The following is a 23,236-nucleotide window of genomic DNA, read 5'->3' on the forward strand; positions in this document are numbered from 1 at the left end:
TTAATTGGAAAATGCAAAAATAAAATCTATATATATATATATTTTTTAAACATTTTCGTTAACCCCTAACCCGTAACCTAACCCCCGTCTCACCCCCGTCTCACCCCCCCCGTCTCACCCCCCCGTCTCACCCCCCGTCTCACCCCCCGTCTCACCCCCCGTCTCACCCCCTCACCCCCCGTCTCACCCCCTCACTCACCCCCCCCGTCTCACCCCCCCGTCTCACCCCCCCGTCTCACCCCCCCGTCTCACCCCCCGTCTCACCCCCCGTCTCACCCCCCCCCCGTCTCACCCACCCGTCTCACCCCACCGTCTCACCCCACCCGTCTCACCCCCCCGTCTCACCCCCCGTCTCACCCCCCCGTCTCACCCCACCTCTCACCCCCCGTCTCACCCCCCTCACCCCACCCGTCTCACCTAGGAACATGAGCATCGTGCTCTTGGCGAAGGCAGCCATCAGTAGCCCTGCAGCGACAGACAGCAGTCCCAGCAGTACTATATACCCGTCTCGAAGACACCGCGACAGCAGGGACACCCCTGCAAAGCTCCCCAGGTAGATGAGTGTAGACAAGGCTGAACCATAGCCAACCAACACCTCACTCCAACACAGAGGCGCATTCAGCTCATACAGGATGAAGATGGACATACCACCCAGCTTAGACACCTGTGGGGGAGAGAGAGGGTGGACACAGTTACTTATTTTCTGTTACTAGTTATTTGAACGCAATGTTTGAAAAAAATGCTAAATTAAATCTAATGAACAATCAGCTTAGATAGCTGACAAGGAGATGGGGGGAGGGGAAGGGAGAGAGTAGCAGGCCATGAGCAGATGAGCTCCTGAATCTTTCAGCATTTTTTTGTTGACAAAAAGATTGATTTTGATTTTGATTTACAAGGACATATAGGATACTAACCTCCACAACATTACCTTCACTACAAACCTGCAATCTGATTTTGGACAAAATTACCTGGAAGGATTCTTGAAGGATTCTACTACCAATGATTCTTACTACCAAGGTTTTTACTACCAATGATTCTTACTACCAAGGATTCTACTACCAATGATTCTTACTACCAAGGATTCTACTACCAATGATTCTTACTGCCAAGGATTCTGACAACCAAGGATTCTTACTACCAAGGAATCTACTACCAAGGATTCTTACTGTCAAGGATTCTTACTGCCAAGGTTTCCACTTCCAATGATTCTTACTACCAAGGATTCTTACTGCCAAGGATTATACTGCCAAGGATTCTTACTGCCAAGGATTCTACAACCAAGGATTCTTACTACCAAGGATTCTACTACCAAGGATTCTTACTGACAAGGATTCTACAACCAAGGATTCTACTACCAATGATTCTTACTGACATGGATTCTACAACCAATGATTCTTACTACCAAGGATTATACTACCAATGATTCTACTACCAAGGATTCTACTACCAATGATTCTTACTACCAAGGATTCTACAACCAAGGATTCTTACTAGCAAGTATTCTACTACCAAGGATTCTTACTACCAAGGATTCTACAACCAAGGATTCTTACTACCAAGGATTCTACAACCAAGGATTCTACTACCAAGGATTCTACAACCAATGATTCTACTACCAATGATTCTTACTACCAAGGATTCTTACTACCAAGGATTCTACAACCAATGATTCTTACTACCAAGGATTCTACAACCAAGGATTCTTACTACCAAGGATTCTACAACCAAGGATTCTACTACCAATGATTCTACAACCAAGGATTCTACTACCAATGATTCTTACGACCAAGGATTCTACTACCAATGATTCTTACTACCAAGGATTCTACTACCAATGATTCTTACTACCAAGGATTCTACTACCAATGATTCTTACTACCAAGGATTCTACTACCAAGGATTCTTACTACCAAGGATTCTACAACCAATGATTCTTACTACCAAGGATTCTACAACCAAGGATTCTACTACCAATGATTCTACTACCAAGGATTCTACAACCAATGATTCTTACTACCAATGATTCTACTACCAATGATTCTTACTACCAAGCATTCTACTACCAAGGTTTTTACTACCAATGATTCTACTACCAATGATTCTACTACCAATGATTCTACTACCAATGATTCTACTACCAATGATTCTACTACCAAGGATTCTACTACCAAGGATTCTTACTACCAATGATTCTTACTACCAAGGATTCTACAACCAAGGATTCTACTACCAATGATTCTACTACCAAGGATTCTTACTACCAATGATTCTTACTACCAATGATTCTTACTACCAAGGATTCTACAACCAAGGATTCTACTACCAAGGATTCTTACTACCAAGGATTCTACTACCAATGATTCTACTACCAAGGATTTTTACAACCAATGATTCTTACTACCAATGATTCTTACTACCAAGGATTCTACAACCAAGGATTCTACTACCAAGGATTCTTACTACCAAGGATTCTACTACCATTGATTCTTACTACCAAGGATTCTACAACCAATGATTCTACTACCAATGATTCTTACTACCAAGGATTCTTACTACCAAGGATTCTACAACCAATGATTCTTACTACCAATGATTCTACTACCAAGGATTCTTACTACCAATGATTCTTACTACCAAGGATTCTACAACCAAGGATTCTACTACCAAGGATTCTACTACCAAGGATTCTACTACCAATGATTCTTACTAACAAGGATTCTTACTACCAAGGATTCTACAACCAAGGATTCTACTACCAATGATTCTTACTACCAAGGATTCTACTACCAATGATTCTTACTACCAAGGATTCTACAACCAAGGATTCTACTACCAATGATTCTTACTACCAAGGATTCTACAACCAAGGATTCTACTACCAAGGATTCTTACTACCAAGGATTCTACTACCAATGATTCTTACTACCAAGGATTCTACAACCAAGGATTCTACTACCAATGATTCTTACTACCAAGGATTCTTACTACCAAGGATTCTACTACCAAGGATTATTACTACCAAGGATTCTACAACCAAGGATTCTTACTAACAAGGATTCTACTACCAAGGATTCTACTACCAATGATTCTTACTACCAAGGATTCTTACTACCAAGGATTCTACTACCAAGGATTCTTACTACCAAGGATTTTACTACCAAGGATTCTTACTACCAAGGATTCTACTACCAATGATTCTTACTGCCAAGGATTCTACTACCAAGGATTCTTACTGCCAAGGATTCTACTACCAAGGATTCTTACTACCAAGGATTGTACAACCAAGGATTCTACTACCAATGATTCTACAACCAAGGATTCTACAACCAATGATTCTTACTACCAATGATTCTACTACCAATGATTCTTACTACCAAGCATTCTACTACCAAGGTTTTTACTACCAATGATTCTACTACCAATGATTCTACTACCAATGATTCTACTACCAATGATTCTACTACCAATGATTCTACTACCAAGGATTCTTACTACCAATGATTCTTACTACCAAGGATTCTACAACCAAGGATTCTACAACCAAGGATTCTACTACCAAGGATTCTTACTAGCAAGGATTCTTACTACCAATGATTCTTACTACCAAGGATTCTACAACCAAGGATTCTACTACCAAGGATTCTTACTACCAAGGATTCTACTACCAATGATTCTTACTACCAAGGATTCTTACAACCAATGATTCTTACTACCAATGATTCTTACTACCAAGGATTCTACAATCAAGGATTCTACTACCAAGGATTCTTACTACCAAGGATTCTACTACCATTGATTCTTACTACCAAGGATTCTACTACCAATGATTCTACTACCAAGGATTCTACTACCAATGATTCTTACTACCAAGGATTCTACAACCAAGGATTCTTACTAGCAAGTATTCTACTACCAATGATTCTACAACCAAGGATTCTTACTACCAAGGATTCTACAACCAAGGATTCTTACTACCAAGGATTCTACAACCAAGGATTCTTACTACCAAGGATTCTACAACCAATGATTCTACTACCAATGATTCTTACTACCAAGGATTCTTACTACCAAGGATTCTACTACCAATGATTCTTACTACCAAGGATTATACTACCAATGATTCTTACTACTAAGGATTCTACTACCAATGATTCTTACTACCAAGGTTTTTACTAGCAATGATTCTTACTACCAAGGATTCTACTACCAATGATTCTTACTACCAATGATTCTACAACCAATGATTCTTACTACCAAGGATTCTACAACCAAGGATTCGTACTACCGAGGATTCTACAACCAAGGATTCTTACTACCAAGGATTCTACAACCAAGGATTCTTACTACCAATGATTCTACAACCAATGATTCTTACTACCAAGGATTCTACAACCAAGGATTCTTACTACCAAGGATTCTACAACCAAGGATTCTTACTACCAATGATTCTACAACCAATGATTCTACTACCAATGATTCTTACTACCAAGGATTCTTACTACCAAGGATTCTACTACCAATGATTCTTACTACCAAGGATTATACTACCAATGATTCTTACTACTAAGGATTCTACTACCAATGATTCTTACTACCAAGGTTTTTACTAGCAATGATTCTTACTACCAAGGATACTACTACCAATGATTCTTACTACCAATGATTCTACAACCAATGATTCTTACTACCATGGTTTTTACTACCAATGATTCTTACTACCAAGGATTCTACTACCAATGATTCTTACTACCAAGGATTCTACTACCAATGATTCTTACTACCAAGGATTCTACTACCAAGGTTTTTACTACCAATGATTCTACTACCAATGATTCTACTACCAATGAGTCTTACGACCAATGATTCTTACAAACAATGATTCTTACTACCAAGGATTCTACAACCAAGGATTCTACTACCAAGGAGTCTACTACCAAGGATTCTTACTACCAAGGATTCTTACTACCAATGATTCTTACTACCAAGGATTCTACAACAAGGATTCTACTACCAAGGATTCTTACTACCAAGGATTCTACAACCAAGGATTCTTACTACCAAGGATTCTACAACCAAGGATTATACTACCAATGATTCTACTACCAAGGATTCTTACTACCAAGGATTCTTACTAGCAAGTATTCTACTACCAATGATTCTACAACCAAGGATTCTTACTACCAAGGATTCTACAACCAAGGATTCTTACTACCAAGGATTCTACAACCAAGGATTCTTACTACCAAGGATTCTACAACCAATGATTCTACTACCAATGATTCTTACTACCAAGGATTCTTACTACCAAGGATTCTACTACCAATGATTCTTACTACCAAGGATTATACTACCAATGATTCTTACTACTAAGGATTCTACTACCAATGATTCTTACTACCAAGGTTTTTACTAGCAATGATTCTTACTACCAAGGATTCTACTACCAATGATTCTTACTACCAATGATTCTACAACCAATGATTCTTACTACCAAGGATTCTACAACCAAGGATTCGTACTACCGAGGATTCTACAACCAAGGATTCTTACTACCAAGTATTCTACAACCAAGGATTCTTACTACCAATGATTCTACAACCAATGATTCTTACTACCAAGGATTCTACAACCAAGGATTCTTACTACCAAGGATTCTACAACCAAGGATTCTACTACCAATGATTCTTACTACCAATGATTCTTACTACCAAGGATTCTACAACAAGGATTCCACTACCAAGGATTCTTACTACCAAGGATTCTACAACCAAGGATTCTACTACCAAGGATTCTACTACCAAGGATTCTACTACCAAGGATTCTACTACCAAGGATTCTTACTACCAAGGATTCTACTACCAAGGATTCTACTACCAATGATTCTACTACCAAGGATTCTACAACCAAGGATTCTACTACCAATGATTCTTACTACCAAGGATTCTACTACCAAGGATTCTACTACCAATGATTCTTACTACCAAGGATTCTTACTACCAAGGATTCTACTACCAAGGATTCTACTACCAAGGATTCTACTACCAATGATTCTACTACCAAGGATTCTACTACCAAGGATTCTACTACCAATGATTCTTACTACCAAGGATTCTACAACCAAGGATTCTACTACCAATGATTCTACTACCAAGGATTCTACTACCAATGATTCTTACTACCAATGATTCTCACTACCAAGGATTCTACAACCAAGGATTCTACTACCAATGATTCTACTACCAAGGATTCTACAACCAAGGATTCTACTACCAAGGATTCTACTACCAAGGATTCTTACTACCAAGGATTCTACTACCAAGGATTCTACAACCAAGGATTCTTACTACCAATGATTCTACTACCAATGATTCTACAACCAAGGATTCTTACTACCAAGGATTCTACAACCAATGATTCTTACTACCAAGGATTCTACAACCAAGGATTCTTACTACCAAGGATTCTACAACCAAGGATTCTTACTACCAATGATTCTACAACCAAGGATTCTACTACCAATGATTCTTACTACCAAGGATTCTTACTACCAAGGATTCTACTACCAATGATTCTTACTACCAAGGATTATACTACCAATGATTCTTACTACCAAGGATTCTACTACCAATGATTCTTACTACCAAGGTTTTTACTACCAATGATTCTTACTACCAAGGATTCTACTACCAATGATTCTTACTACCAAGGATTCTACTACCAATGATTCTTACTACCAAGGATTCTACAACCAAGGATTCTACTACCAAGGATTCTACTACCAATAATTCTTACTACCAAGGATTCTACTACCAATGATTCTTACTACCAAGGATTCTTACTACCAAGGATTCTACAACCAAGGATTCTACTACCAATGATTCTACTACCAATGAGTCTTACTACCAAGGATTCTTACAACCAATGATTCTTACTACCAAGGATTCTACAACCAAGGATTCTACAACCAAGGATCCTACTACCAAGGATTCTACTACCAAGGATTCTTACTACCAAGGATTCTTACTACCAATGATTCTTACTACCAAGGATTCTACAACAAGGATTCTACTACCAAGGATTCTTACTACCAAGGATTCTACAACCAATGATTCTTACTACCATGGTTTTTACTACCAATGATTCTTACTACCAAGGATTCTACTACCAATGATTCTTACTACCAAGGATTCTACTACCAATGATTCTTACTACCAAGGATTCTACTACCAAGGTTTTTACTACCAATGATTCTACTACCAATGATTCTACTACCAATGAGTCTTACGACCAAGGATTCTTACAAACAATGATTCTTACTACCAAGGATTCTACAACCAAGGATTCTACTACCAAGGAGTCTACTACCAAGGATTCTTACTACCAAGGATTCTTACTACCAATGATTCTTACTACCAAGGATTCTACAACAAGGATTCTACTACCAAGGATTCTTACTACCAAGGATTCTACAACCAAGGATTCTTACTACCAAGGATTCTACAACCAAGGATTATACTACCAATGATTCTACTACCAAGGATTCTTACTACCAAGGATTCTTACTAGCAAGTATTCTACTACCAATGATTCTACAACCAAGGATTCTTACTACCAAGGATTCTACAACCAAGGATTCTTACTACCAAGGATTCTACAACCAAGGATTCTTACTACCAAGGATTCTACAACCAATGATTCTACTACCAATGATTCTTACTACCAAGGATTCTTACTACCAAGGATTCTACTACCAATGATTCTTACTACCAAGGATTATACTACCAATGATTCTTACTACTAAGGATTCTACTACCAATGATTCTTACTACCAAGGTTTTTACTAGTAATGATTCTTACTACCAAGGATTCTACTACCAATGATTCTTACTACCAATGATTCTACAACCAATGATTCTTACTACCAAGGATTCTACAACCAAGGATTCGTACTACCGAGGATTCTACAACCAAGGATTCTTACTACCAAGTATTCTACAACCAAGGATTCTTACTACCAATGATTCTACAACCAATGATTCTTACTACCAAGGATTCTACAACCAAGGATTCTTACTACCAAGGATTCTACAACCAAGGATTCTACTACCAATGATTCTTACTACCAATGATTCTTACTACCAAGGATTCTACAACAAGGATTCCACTACCAAGGATTCTTACTACCAAGGATTCTACAACCAAGGATTCTACTACCAATGATTCTACTACCAAGGATTCTACTACCAATGATTCTTACTACCAAGGATTCTTACTACCAAGGATTCTACAACCAAGGATTCTACTACCAATGATTCTACTACCAAGGATTCTACAACCAAGGATTCTACTACCAAGGATTCTACTACCAATGATTCTTACTACCAAGGATTCTACTACCAATGATTCTTACTACCAATGATTCTTACTACCAAGGATTCTACTACCAAGGATTCTACTACCAATGATTCTACTACCAATGATTCTACTACCAAGGATTCTACTACCAATGATTCTACTACCAAGGATTCTACTACCAATGATTCTACTACCAATGATTCTTACTACCAAGGATTCTACTACCAATGATTCTTACTACCAATGATTCTTACTACCAATGATTCTACTACCAAGGATTCTACTACCAATGATTCTACTACCAAGGATTCTACAACCAAGGATTCTTACTACCAATGATTCTACAACCAAGGATTCTTACTACCAATGATTCTACTACCAAGGATTCTACTACCAAGGATTCTTACTACCAATGATTCTACTTCCAAGGATTCTACTACCAAGGATTCTTACTACCAAGGATTCTACTACCAAGGATTCTTACTACCAAGGATTCTACAACCAAGGATTCTTACTACCAAGGATTCTTACTACTAAGGATTCTTACTGACATGGATTCTACAACCAAGGATTCTTACTACTAAGGATTCTTACTGACATGGATTCTACAACCAAGGATTCTTACTACTAAGGATTATACTACCAATGATTCTTACTACCAAGGATTCTACTACCAATGATTCTTACTACCAATGTTTTTACTACCAATGATTCTTACTACCAAGGATTCTACTACCAATGATTCTTACTACCAAGGATTCTACTACCAATGATTCTTACTGCCAAGGATTCTACTACCAAGGATTCTACTACCAAGGATTCTTACTACCAAGGATTCTTACTACCAAGGATTCTACTACCAATGATTCTTACTACCAAGGATTCTACTACCAAGGTTTTTACTACCAATGATTCTACTACCAATGATTCTACTACCAATGAGTCTTACTACCAAGGATTCTTACAACCAATGATTCTTACTACCAAGGATTCTACAACCAAGGATTCTACTACCAAGGATTCTACTACCAAGGATTCTACTACCAAGGATTCTTACTACCAAGGATTCTTACTACCAATGATTCTTACTACCAAGGATTCTACAACAAGGATTCTACTACCAAGGATTCTTACTACCAAGGATTCTACAACCAAGGATTCTTACTACCAAGGATTCTACAACCAAGGATTCTACTACCAATGATTCTACTACCAAGGATTCTTACTACCAAGGATTCTACTACCAATGATTCTTACTACCAATGATTCTTACTACCAATGATTCTACAACCAAGGATTCTACTACCAATGATTCTTACTACCAAGGATTCTACTACCAAGGATTCTACTACCAATGATTCTTACTACCAAGGATTCTACTACCAATGATTCTTACTACCAAGGATTCTACTACCAATGATTCTTACTACCAATGATTCTACTACCAAGGATTCTACTACCAAGGATTCTACTACCAATGATTCTTACTACCAAGGATTCTACTACCAAGGATTCTACTACCAATGATTCTTACTACCAATGATTCTACTACCAAGGATTCTTACTACCAAGGATTCTACTACCAAGGATTCTACTACCAATGATTCTTACTACCAAGGATTCTACTACCAATGATTATACTACTAAGGATTCTTACTGCTCAACCCTCACTAATACACCCGTCCAAGCCCCATCCTGTAACCTAAGAGGCATGCACCAGATGCTCAGCATGCTCTGCTCAACCAAATGGTCTGAAACTAAACCACACAAATAACAACACTGGACACTATGGAACACAAAGCTTTAACTATCTCATCCTGGAATATACAAGGTCAGAGGTCATCTGCCTTTGGCCTAAAGATCAGGAACCCAGACTTTACCAAATAAATTGTCATCCTACAAGAAACAAGGTAGACGAGGAGACGGACCCACTGGTTGTCCTCTAGGTTACAGAGAGCTGGTAGTCCCATCCACCACACTACCAGGTTGGTGGTATAGAGGAGACGGACCCACTGGTTACCCTCTAGGTTACAGAGAGCAGGTAGTCCCATCCACCACACTACCAGGTGGGTGGTATAGAGGAGACGGACCCACTGGTTACCCTCTAGGTTACAGAGAGCTGGTATTCCCATCCACCACACTACCAGGTGGGTGGTATAGAGGAGATGGACCCACTGGTTGTCCTCTAGGTTACAGAGAGCTGGTAGTCCCATCCACCACACTACCAGGTGGGTGGTATAGAGGAGACAGACCCACTGGTTGTCCTCTAGGTTACAGAGAGCTGGTATTCCCATCCACCACACTACCAGGTGGGTGGTATAGAGGAGATGGACCCACTGGTTGTCCTCTAGGTTACAGAGAGCTGGTAATCCCATCCACCACACTACCAGGTGGGTGGTATAGAGGAGACAGACCCACTGGTTGACCTCTAGGTTACAGAGAGCTGGTAGTCCCTTCCACCACACTACCAGGTGGGTGGTATAGAGGAGATGGACCCACTGGTTGTCCTCTAGGTTACAGAGAGCTGGTAGTCCCATCCACCACACTACCAGGTGGGTGGTATAGAGGAGACAGACCCACTGGTTGACCTCTAGGTTACAGAGAGCTGGTAGTCCCATCCACCACACTACCAGGTGGGTGGTATAGAGGAGATGGACCCACTGGTTGTCCTCTAGGTTACAGAGAGCTGGTAGTCCCATCCACCACACTACCAGGTGGGTGGTATAGAGGAGATGGACCCACTGGTTACCCTCTAGGTTACAGAGAGCTGGTAGTCCCATCCACCACACTACCAGGTGGGTGGTATAGAGGAGACAGACCCACTGGTTGCCCTCTAGGTTACAGAGAGCTGGTAGTCCCATCCACCACACTACCAGGTGGGTGGTATAGAGGAGACGGACCCACTGGTTGTCCTCTAGGTTACAGAGAGCTGGTAGTCCCATCCACCACACTACCAGGTGGGTGGTATAGAGGAGATGGACCCACTGGTTGTCCTCTAGGTTACAGAGAGCTGGTAGTCCCATCCACCACACTACCAGGTGGGTGGTATAGAGGAGATGGACCCACTGGTTGTCCTCTAGGTTACAGAGAGCTGGTATTCCCATCCACCACACTACCAGGTGGGTGGTATAGAGGAGATGGACCCACTGGTTGTCCTCTAGGTTACAGAGAGCTGGTATTCCCATCCACCACACTACCAGGTGGGTGGTATAGAGGAGATGGACCCACTGGTTGTCCTCTAGGTTACAGAGAGCTGGTAGTACAATCCACCACACTACCAGGTGGGTGGTATAGAGGAGATGGACCCACTGGTTGTCCTCTAGGTTACAGAGAGCTGGTAGTCCCATCCACCACACTACCAGGTGGGTGGTATAGAGGAGATGGACCCACTGGTTGTCCTCTAGGTTACAGAGAGCTGGTAGTCCCATCCACCACACTACCAGGTGGGTGGTATAGAGGAGACAGACCCACTGGTTGACCTCTAGGTTACAGAGAGCTGGTAGTCCCATCCACCACACTACCAGGTGGGTGGTATAGAGGAGACGGACCCACTGGTTGTCCTCTAGGTTACAGAGAGCTGGTAGTCCCATCCACCACACTACCAGGTGGGTGGTATAGAGGAGACAGACCCACTGGTTGACCTCTAGGTTACAGAGAGCTGGTAGTCCCTTCCACCACACTACCAGGTGGGTGGTATAGAGGAGATGGACCCACTGGTTGTCCTCTAGGTTACAGAGAGCTGGTAGTCCCATCCACCACACTACCAGGTGGGTGGTATAGAGGAGACAGACCCACTGGTTGACCTCTAGGTTACAGAGAGCTGGTAGTCCCATCCACCACACTACCAGGTGGGTGGTATAGAGGAGATGGACCCACTGGTTGTCCTCTAGGTTACAGAGAGCTGGTAGTCCCATCCACCACACTACCAGGTGGGTGGTATAGAGGAGATGGACCCACTGGTTACCCTCTAGGTTACAGAGAGCTGGTAGTCCCATCCACCACACTACCAGGTGGGTGGTATAGAGGAGACAGACCCACTGGTTGCCCTCTAGGTTACAGAGAGCTGGTAGTCCCATCCACCACACTACCAGGTGGGTGGTATAGAGGAGATGGACCCACTGGTTGTCCTCTAGGTTACAGAGAGCTGGTAGTCCCATCCACCACACTACCAGGTGGGTGGTATAGAGGAGATGGACCCACTGGTTGTCCTCTAGGTTACAGAGAGCTGGTAGTCCCATCCACCACACTACCAGGTGGGTGGTATAGAGGAGACGGACCCACTGGTTGTCCTCTAGGTTACAGAGAGCTGGTATTCCCATCCACCACACTACCAGGTGGGTGGTATAGAGGAGATGGACCCACTGGTTGTCCTCTAGGTTACAGAGAGCTGGTATTCCCATCCACCACACTACCAGGTGGGTGGTATAGAGGAGATGGACCCACTGGTTGTCCTCTAGGTTACAGAGAGCTGGTAGTCCCATCCACCACACTACCAGGTGGGTGGTATAGAGGAGATGGACCCACTGGTTGTCCTCTAGGTTACAGAGAGCTGGTAGTCCCATCCACCACACTACCAGGTGGGTGGTATAGAGGAGATGGACCCACTGGTTGTCCTCTAGGTTACAGAGAGCTGGTAGTCCCATCCACCACACTACCAGGTGGGTGGTATAGAGGAGATGGACCCACTGGTTGTCCTCTAGGTTACAGAGAGCTGGTATTCCCATCCACCACACTACCAGGTGGGTGGTATAGAGGAGATGGACCCACTGGTTGTCCTCTAGGTTACAGAGAGCTGGTAGTCCCATCCACCACACTACCAGGTGGGTGGTATAGAGGAGACGGACCCACTGGTTGTCCTCTAGGTTACAGAGAGCTGGTAGTCCCATCCACCACACTACCAGGTGGGTGGTATAGAGGAGACGGACCCACTGGTTGTCCTCTAGGTTACAGAGAGCTGGTAGTCCCATCCACTACACTACCAGGTGGGTGGTATAGAGGAGATGGACCCACTGGTTGTCCTCTAGGTTACAGAGAGCTGGTAGTCCCATCCACCACACTACCAGGTGGGTGGTATAGAGGAGACGGACCCACACTACCAGGTGTGAAACAGGGCAGAGACTCAGTGGGTATGCTAATTTGGTATAGAGCAGACCTAACACACTATATTAACCAAATGACATTTAAAATGTAATCTACATAATCCCAAAAGTAATGATTTATCATTAAAGGGGCATAAACAACATCTAATAATGCTGCATACTCAAAGAAAGGTTAAAACCTCACATTTCTGGTACTTTTTTAAAATAAATTGTTGAGGATTAGTTACTTTTGAGGACACAAGAACAAGAACACATTACAAATATGATTAAAATATGAAATATGAAATATGATACATTTCCTATTCAACAAAAATGTATGAATAAGGGTTGAAAGACATGATTTCTAAATATAGTATAATCAAATTATAAAATGACTGACTATAATATTTCACCTTCCTTATAACTGTAACATATATATTTTTATGTTTAGTGTTTGAGAAAATGTGCATATTTTCTCTCCTGATCAGTAGGTGCAAACCTGGTCAAGAACTACAGGAAACGTATGATCTCTGTAATTGCAAACAAAGGTTTCTGTACCAAATATTAAGTTCTGCTTTTCTGATGTATCAAATACTTATGTCATGCAATAAAATGCAAATGAATTACTTAAAAATCATACAATGTGATTTTTTTTTTAGATTCCATCTCTCACAGTTGAAGTGTACCTATGATAACAATTACAGACCTCTACATGCTTTGTAAGTAGGAAAACCTACAAAATCGGCAGTGTATCAAATACTTGTTCTCCCAACTGTATATTTTTAGTATTTAATTCTTTTTAATCGCAGCTCTGCAGGAGGCCTTTTGGTAGGCAGTCATTGTAAATAATAATTTGTTCTTAACGGACTTTCCTAGTTAAATAAATGTTCAATAAAAAAATAAAATAATTAAAATAAAAAAAGTTCAAACTTAATGGCTGTAAATAGTCAGAAGAGCGAATTAAATCTCAGCTTCAAGTGGTTTCAGGTTTCAATTCCTTCGTCACACAGGCTAAACAATACTACTGTGTCCTTGGGAACGAGGGCTATCGCTCAATCATTTTGATCTACGGTGTCCACAGATTTATAACCAAAATGTCGGTACCAGAACCACGCAAGTTTCTGAACAGGGGACCTTACAACTAACAAAAACACATCTTGTTTTCATTTCTGGACCTTTTGGAGTGAAACATAGTTTACTATTAAAAATCCTATTTTCCCCTAACCTTTAACCCCTAACCTTTAACCCCTAACCCTTAACCTCTAACCTTTAACCCCTAACCTTTAACCCCTAACCTTTAACCCCCAACCCTTAACCTCTAACCTTTAACCCCTAAACGTTAACCCTTAACCCCTAACCCTTAACCCCTAACCTTTAACCCCTAACCCTTAACCCCTAACCCTTAACCCCTAACCTTTAACCCCTAACCCTTAACCTCTAACCTTTAACCCCTAACCTTTAACCCCTAACCTTTAACCCCCAACCCTTAACCTCTAACCTTTAACCCCTAAACGTTAACCCCTAACCCTTAACCCCTAACCCTTAAACCCTAACCTTTAACCCCTAACCCTTAACCTAACCTTTAAGCTTCAAATATAATTTGAACAAATTCAGGACCTGAAAAAAGTTCTGACTTCTAAAACAGTTCCTGTTTTCCTACCTTGTCAGGACATTAAGGTGAAATGTTAAACACACACCCACACACACACACACACACACACACACACACACACACACACACACACACACACACACACACACACACACACACACACACACACACACACACACACACTAACCGTATAGAAAGCAAAGGCCGCCAGTATCAGTCCCAGGACAGTTTTCCTCCTCCTTGGTGACGCGATGAATAACAGATACACACCCTGAAACCGACCAATCAGGGCTTCTCGTTGGAGAAAGCGTGCTGAGCCCGCCCCAAAAGGTGTCGGTGATGATGATGGTGATGAAGATGAGTCTGTGTGCGAGGGTCTCTCCACAGTCTCCTGCAGTACCCACGCTGTGTATACCAGGTTGATCAGGTGTAGTACGGCTGCTGTGATGAACGGCCAGGTGAACCCTGCTGTCTGAATATAGAACCCAGTACACAGAGAGGCTAGCCCTGACAACACACCTAGCAACATCTCCAAGGCTGCCATACGCACTGTACGACCCCCACCCTTACCCCAGTCTCTCTCTCTACTCCCTCCGTCTCTGTCTCCCTGTCCATCGCTCTCTCTGTCTCTCCCTCTGTCTCTGCCTCCGTCTCTCCCTCTGTCTCCCTGTCCATCGCTCTCTCTGTCTCTCCCTCTGTCTCCCTGTCCATCGCTCTCTCTGTCTCTCCCTCTGTCTCCCTGTCCATCGCTCTCTCTGTCTCTCCCTCTGTCTCCCTGTCCATCGCTCTCTCTGTCTCTCCCTCTGTCTCCCTGTCCATCGCTCTCTCTGTCTCTCCCTCTGTCTCCCTGTCCATCGCTCTCTCTGTCTCTCCCTCTGTCTCCCTGTCCATCGCTCTCTCTGTCTCTCCCTCTGTCTCCCTGTCCATCGCTCTCTCTGTCTCTCCCTCTGTCTCCCTGTCCATCGCTCTCTCCGTCTCTCCCTCTGTCTCCCTGTCCATCGCTCTCTCTGTCTCTCCCTCTGTCTCCCTGTCCATCGCTCTCTCCGTCTCTCCCTCTGTCTCCCTGTCCATCGCTCTCTCTGTCTCTCCCTCTGTCTCTCTCTCCATCTCTCCTTTGTTCTCCCTCTCCACTCCCCCCACTCATACCCCGATCTCTACAGTCATCTCCTCCCCCACCCCTACCTCCCTCACATTGGTAACTCCCCCCATCTCTAGCCCCAATCCCAACAATGTTCATACTCCCAGCCACTTCCTCACACAAATACTTAACCCCACCCCCCTCCACCCCCTCCTCCTCACATAGGTCAGCTATATAGGCAAAACTTCCCCCCAGTAGAGCAGTGGGCCCCCCCATTACCCCAGCCAGGAAAGAGGCCCCTAGCAGGTAACCCAGGCTGAGGGAGAGGTGAGACACGGTTGCATAGCACAGAGCAAATAACAGCTCGCCCACCAGTGGGGGCACTAGAGCTACCTAGAGATGGAGGGATGAGGGAGGGATGAGGGATGGAGGGGGACAAAAGGAGAGAGAAGGGATAAAGATAGACAGAAGAAGAGATAGGGGAGAGAGAGAGACAGAAGAAGAGAGAGGGGGAGAGAGACATTGATAACATAGCAATTAGGAACCTCACACACAGACCAATTAATATTTGAATCAGTTGTAGAACCCATTTCCCTTTATGGTTGTGAGGTCTGGGGTCCGATCACCAACCAGGAATTCACAAAATGGGCCAAACACCAAATTGAGACTCTGCATGCAGAATTCTGAAAAAATATCCTCAGTGTACAACGTAGAACACCAAATAATGCACGCAGAGCAGAATTAGGCCGATACCCACTAATTATCAAAATCCAGAAAAGAGCCAGTAAATTCTACAACCACCTAAAAGGAAGCGATTCCCAAACCTTCCATAACAAAGCCATCACCTACAGAGAGATGAACCTGGAGAAGAGTCCTCTAAGCAAGCTGGTCCTGGGGCTCTGTTCACAAACACAAACACACCCTACAGAGCCCCAGGACAGCCACACAATTAGACCCAATCAAATCTTGAGAAAACAAAAAGATAATTACTTGACACATTGGAAAGAATTAAAACAAATGAACTGAGCAAACTAGAATGCTATTTGGCCCTAAACAGAGAGTACACAGTGGCAGAATACCTGTCCACTGTGACTGACCCAAACTTAAGGAAAGCTTTGACTATGCATAGCCTTGCTATTGAGAAAGGCCGCCTTAGACAGACATGGCTCTCAAGAGAAGACAGGCTATGTGCTCACTGCCCACAAAATGAGGTGGAAACTGAGCTGCACTTCCTGACCTCCTGCCCAAAATATGACTATATTAGAGACACATATATCCCTCAGATTACACAGATCCACAAAGAATTTGAAAACAAATCCAATTTTGATAAACTCCCATATCTACTGGGTGAAATCCCACAGTGTTCCATCACAGCAGCAAGATGTGTGACCTGCTGCCCCAAGAAAAGGGCAACCAGTGAAAAACAAACACCATTGTAAATACAATCAATATTTGTGTTCATTTAGTTTCCCTTTTGCACTTTAACTATTTGCACATAATATGACATCTGAAATGTCTTTATTTTGGAACTTTAGGGTAATGTTTACTGTAAAAAAACACATTTCACTTGATTTGGCAATGTAAACATATGTTTCCCATGCCAATAAAAACCCTGAATTGAACATGGAATTTAATTCAAAGAAAAAGAGTGTTAAACAAATGAGTACCTATTGAGTACTTATTCCACGGGATGGTTGAGCTAACGTAGGCTAATGCGAATAGCATGAGATTGTAAGTAACAAGAACATTTCCCAGGACAGAGACATATCTGATATTGTCAGAAAGCTTAAATTCTAGTTAATCTTACTGCACTGTACAATTTACAGTAGCTATTACAGTGAAAGAATGCTGTGCTATTGTTTGAGGAGAGTGCACAGTTTTGAACACGAAAAGTTATTAATAAACAAATTAGGCATATTTGGGCAGTCGTGATACAAAATTTTGAACAGAAATACAATTGTTCATTGGATCAGTTTAAACTTTGCACACACATTGATGCCATCTAGTGGCCAAAATCTAAATCGCAGCTGGGCTGGAATAATACATTATGGCCTTTCTCTTGCATTTCAAAGTTGATGGTACAAACAAATGACAAAAAAACGGTTGTTTTTTTCTTTGTATTATATTTTACCAGATCTAATGTGTTATATACTCCTACATTCATTTCACATTTCCATGAACTTCAAAGTGTTTCCTTTCAATTGGTACCAAGAATATGCATATCCTTGCTTCAGGGCTTAAGTTACAGGAAGTTAGATTTGGGGATGTCATTTTAGACCAGAGCCCTATAGAACCACATTCCCTATATATTACACTACTTTAGACCAGAGCCTCATAGAACCCTATTCCCTATATAGTGCACTTGACCAGAGCCCTATAGAACCACATTCCCTATATATTACACTACTTTAGACCAGAGCCTCATAGAACCCTATTCCCTATATAGTGCACTACTTTAGACCAGAGCCCTATAGAACCCTATTCCCTATATATTACACTACTTTAGACCAGAGCCTCATAGAACCCTATTCCCTATTCACCTTTAGACCAGAGCCCTATAGAACCACATTCCCTATGCACTACTTTAGACCAGAGCCCCTATAGCACCCTATTCCCTATTCCCTATATAGTGCACTACTTTAGACCAGAGCCCTATGGCACCACTATTCCCTATATATTCCCTATATAGTGCACTACTTTAGACCAGAGCCCTATGGAACCCTATTCCCTATATAGTGCACTACTTTAGACCAGAGCCCTATAGAACCCTATTCCCTATATAGTGCACTACTTTAGACCAGAGCCCTATGGCACCCTATTCCCTATATAGTGCACTACTTTAGACCAGAGCCCTATAGTGCACCCTATTCCCTATTCCCTATATAGTGCACTACTTTAGACCAGAGCCCTATGGCACCCTATTCCCTATTCCTATAGTGCACTACTTTAGACCAGACCCTATTCCCTAGATAGCCCTTTAGACCAGGCACCCTATTCCCTATATAGTGCACTACTTTAGACCAGAGCCCTATGGCACCCTATTCCCTATATAGTGCACTACTTTATACCCTATTCCCTATATAGAGCCCTATGGCACTGTATTCCCTATATAGTGCACTACTTTAGACCAGAGCCCTATGGCACCCTATTCCCTATATAGTGCACTACTTTATACCAGAGCCCTATGGCACCCTATTCCCTATATAGTGCACTACTTTAGAACAGAGCTCTATGGCACCCTATTCCCTACATATAGTGCACTACTTTATACCAGAGCCCTATGGCACCCTATTCCCTATATAGTGCACTGGTTTAGACCAGAGAATATAGGAGAATAGGATGCCATTTGGGATGTAGCCACAGTAAATGTCATACTTGTATTACCTTCCTGCCACGGTGGTCGCTGTAGGAGACCAGGAGTAGGGAGGAGAGGAGACTAGGGAAAAGGAAACACAGCTCACTGTAGAAGAGAAACAGAGACGCCTCCTTCTGGATCTCCTGTATGGGGTAGGGGAGGGTGGAGGAGAGGAGAGGAGAGGGGAGAGGAGAGGCGAGAGGAGGGGGCAGGAGAGGGGAGGGGAGGGTGGAGGAGGAGGGAGAGGAGAGAGGGGGAGAGGAGAGGAGAGGAGAGAGATGAGAGAGGGAGGAGAGGAGAGGGGAGAGGGAGAGAGGGGGGGAGGAGGGGGAGGAGAGGGGGAGAGGAGAGGAGAGGGGAGGGAGAGGGGAGAGGGGGGAGAGAGAGGAGGGGAGGAGAGGGGAGGGGGAGGAGAGAGGAGGGGGAGGGGGGAGGGAGAGGGGAGGGAGGAGGAGAGAGGAGGGGGAGGAGAGGGGAGGGGGAGGAGAGGGGAGAGGAGAGAGGAGGGAGAGAACGGAACAATTTGAAACAGATTTTTCCTGGTCTTTCAGTTACAGTATTTATTCACACAAAAGAAGACAAATAAAAGACGACTTAATTTAATGATTATTGCTGTTTGAATTGAATGTTAGTAATTGTATTTGTGGTGTTTGAAGATGGAGTGTTGATCCTGTAATTTGTAGTTTATTTTATTTTGTATTGATCATTTGGAATTTGTTGTAATGTTGTCCTCGTTGCACAGCTGTAAATGACCGGTCTCAATGGGTTGAATAGATTAAAGTTACAAATAAAACAAATACATTTAGCAGATAAAACTAGTTAAAGAGGTAGGTTAGCCCCCCCCTCCCTCTCCCACCTGGTGAATGGAGCTGACGTTGGTGCTGCTGTCAGAGCAGTGGGTGTAGTTCATCTGTGTAGGGTAGGGGGCACCGGTGAGCTGCTGCCACAGCCTCCTGTAGACATACTGCTGGATGAGGGGGTACAGCATGAACATGGAGAAGGCATAGACACCAACCACTGGCTCTATCAGGAACACACGGACCATCATTAACCTAGTGAAGGAGAGAGAGAGAGAGAGAGAGAGAGAGAGAGAGAGAGAGAGAGAGAGAGAGAGAGAGACAGAGAGACAAAGAGAGAGAGAGAGAGAGAGTCTATACAGAGAGAGAGAGAGAGAGAGGGAGAGAGAGAGAGAAAGAGAGATTCAGACAGAGAGAGACAGAGAGAGAGAGAGACAGAGAGAGAGAGAGAGACAGAGAGAGAGAGAGAGAGAGAGAGAGAGAGAGAGAGAGAGAGAGAGAGAGAGTGAGCAAGAGAGAGAGAGACAGAGACAGAGACAGAGACAGAGACAGAGAGAGAGATTTTTCCTCCTTGTGTAGCTGCCTGGTTATTGGCCGATCATTATAAATGTCCTACTTGTGTAGCTGCCTGGCTATTGGTCCATCATTATAAATGTCCTACTTGTGTAGCTGCCTGGCTATTGGCCAATCATTATAAATGTCCTCCTTGTGTAGCTGCTATTGGCCAATCATTATAAATGTCCTCCTTCAGTTGCTGGTACTGGTTGTCCTTTAGGGTTAGGCCCCTTTTTTCTCCACTTCCTGTCTGATTGATGTGCCCAAAGCAAACTGCCTGTTGCTCAGGCCCTGAAGCCAGGAAATGCATATAATTGGTACCATTGGAATGACGTTTGTAGAAATGTTAAGATAAGGTAGGAGACGATAACACAATAGATATAGTAGGAGAAATCCAAAGAAAAAACAACCAGATTTTTTTGGGGAGTGAGCCAATGCTCTTACAATGGACTCTACAGCCTCCACATTGACTCTGTACCATAACACCCTGTATATAGCCTCCACATTGACTCTGTACCGGTACCCCCTGTATATAGCCTCCACATTGACTCTGTACCGGTACCCCCTGTATATAGCCTCCACATTGACTCTGTACCGGAACCCCCTGTATATAGCCTCCACATTGACTCTGTACCGTAACACCCTGTATATAGCCTCCACATTGACTCTGTACCGTAACACCCTGTATATAGCCTCCACATTGACTCTGTACCGTAATACCCTGTATATAGCCTCCACATTGACTCTGTACCGTAATACCCTGTATATAGCCTCCACATTGACTCTGTACCGTAACACCCTGTATATAGCCTCCACATTGACTCTGTACCGTAATACCCTGTATATAGTCTCCACATTGACTCTGTACCGTATTACCCTGTATATAGTCTCCACATTGACTCTGTACCGTAATACCCTGTATATAGCCTCCACATTGACTCTGTACCGTAATTCACCCTGTATATAGTCTCCACATTGACTCTGTACCGTAATACCCTGTATATAGCCTCCACATTGACTCTGTACCGTAATACCCTGTATATAGCCTCCACATTGTCTCTGTACCGTAATACCCTGTATATAGCCTCCACATTGTCTCTGTACCGTAATACCCTGTATATAGCCTCCACATTGACTCTGTACCGTAATACCCTGTATAGCCTCCACATTGACTCTGTACCGTAACACCCTGTATATAGCCTCCACATTGACTCTACCGTAATACCCTGTATATAGCCTCCACATTGACTCTGTACTACTACACCTGTATTCAGCATTTTCCTGTAGGTCTACTACACCTGTATATTTCACTGCTACTACACCTGTTGTACATATTCACATTGACTCTGTACCGTAATACCCTGTATATAGCCTCCACATTGACTCTGTACCGTAACACCCTGTGTCTAGCCTCCACATTGACTCTGTGTTGCTACCCCTGTTGTATATAGCCTCCACATTGACTCTGTACCGGTACCCCTGTATATAGCCTCCACATTGACTCTGTACCGTAACACCTGTATATAGCCTCCACATTGACTCTGTACCGTAACACCCCTGTATATAGCCTCCACATTGACTCTGTACCGTAACACCCTGTATATAGCCTCCACATTGACTCTGTACCGTAATACCCTGTATATAGCCTCCATTGACTCTGTACCGTAACACCCTGTATATAGCCTCCACATTGACTCTGTACCGTAATACCACCTGTATATAGCCTCCACATTGACTCTGTACCGTAACTACCCTGTATATAGCCTCCACATTGACTCTGTACCGTAATAACCTGTATATAGCCTCCACATTGACAGCATCTGTACCGTAATACCCTGTATATAGCCTCCACATTGACTCTGTACTGTAATACCCTGTATATAGCCTCCACATTGACTCTGTACCATAATACCCTGTATATAGCCTCCACATTGACTCTGTACCGTAACACCCTGTTGTATAGCCTCACTATTTTATTGCTGCTCTTGAACTATTTCTTACACCTTTTATTTACATTTTTTCTACTACACCTGACACTTATTTTTCTTAAAACTGCATGGTTGGTTAAGTGCTTGTCAGTAAGCATTTCACTGTGAGGTCTACTACACCTGTTGTATTCAGCATTTCACTGTAAGGTCTACTACACCTGTTGTATTCAGCATTTCACTGTAAGGTCTACTACACCTGTTGTATTCAGCATTTCACTGTAAGGTCTACTACACCTGTTGTATTCAGCATTTCACTGTGAGGTCTACTACACCTGTTGTATTCAGCATTTCACTGTAAGGTCTACCACACCTGTTGTATTCAGCATTTCACTGTAAGGTCTACTACACCTGTTTTATTCAGCATTTCACTGTGAGGTCTACTACACCTGTTGTATTCAGCATTTCACTGTAATGTCTA

The 23,236-nt window shown here is 42.8% G+C and overlaps 2 protein-coding genes and 1 long non-coding RNA gene across 13 annotated transcripts in view; 1 reads left to right on the forward strand and 2 right to left on the reverse strand.

The window, feature by feature from the left end:
• LOC127930579 (solute carrier family 46 member 3-like) overlaps positions 1 to 16,231 on the reverse strand; it is a 42,545-nt gene extending 26,314 nt beyond the window's left edge. Inside the window, exons 1-2 of the mRNA XM_052520101.1 lie at positions 15,233 to 16,231; positions 418 to 664 (exon numbers count right to left, since the gene is read on the reverse strand). Coding sequence (XP_052376061.1) covers positions 418 to 664; positions 15,233 to 16,189 — 1,204 coding nt within the window. The 5' untranslated portion in view covers positions 16,190 to 16,231. The remainder of the gene's footprint in view (positions 1 to 417; positions 665 to 15,232) is intronic.
• On the forward strand, positions 10,212 to 14,034 carry LOC127930581 (uncharacterized). 11 transcript variants are annotated; one of them, XR_008138256.1, is made up of 7 exons: positions 10,221 to 10,340; positions 10,827 to 10,949; positions 11,436 to 11,555; positions 11,637 to 11,921; positions 12,489 to 12,569; positions 12,651 to 13,217; positions 13,380 to 14,034. It is a non-coding gene; the product is annotated as an uncharacterized LOC127930581 (long non-coding RNA). The 11 variants fall into 11 exon arrangements; XR_008138263.1 differs by having other exon boundaries at positions 12,489 to 12,527; positions 12,690 to 13,217; XR_008138259.1 differs by lacking the exon at positions 12,489 to 12,569 and having other exon boundaries at positions 11,637 to 12,002.
• A 1-nt stretch (position 16,232) lies between the features above and the next one.
• LOC127930817 (solute carrier family 46 member 3-like) overlaps positions 16,233 to 23,236 on the reverse strand; it is a 9,741-nt gene continuing 2,737 nt past the window's right edge. Inside the window, exons 2-5 of the mRNA XM_052521735.1 lie at positions 20,335 to 20,530; positions 19,508 to 19,621; positions 16,316 to 16,516; positions 16,233 to 16,256 (exon numbers count right to left, since the gene is read on the reverse strand). Coding sequence (XP_052377695.1) covers positions 16,233 to 16,256; positions 16,316 to 16,516; positions 19,508 to 19,621; positions 20,335 to 20,526 — 531 coding nt within the window. The 5' untranslated portion in view covers positions 20,527 to 20,530. The remainder of the gene's footprint in view (positions 16,257 to 16,315; positions 16,517 to 19,507; positions 19,622 to 20,334; positions 20,531 to 23,236) is intronic.

This window comes from Oncorhynchus keta, chromosome 6, assembly GCF_023373465.1.
Source record: "Oncorhynchus keta strain PuntledgeMale-10-30-2019 chromosome 6, Oket_V2, whole genome shotgun sequence".
NCBI lineage: Eukaryota > Metazoa > Chordata > Actinopteri > Salmoniformes > Salmonidae > Oncorhynchus > Oncorhynchus keta.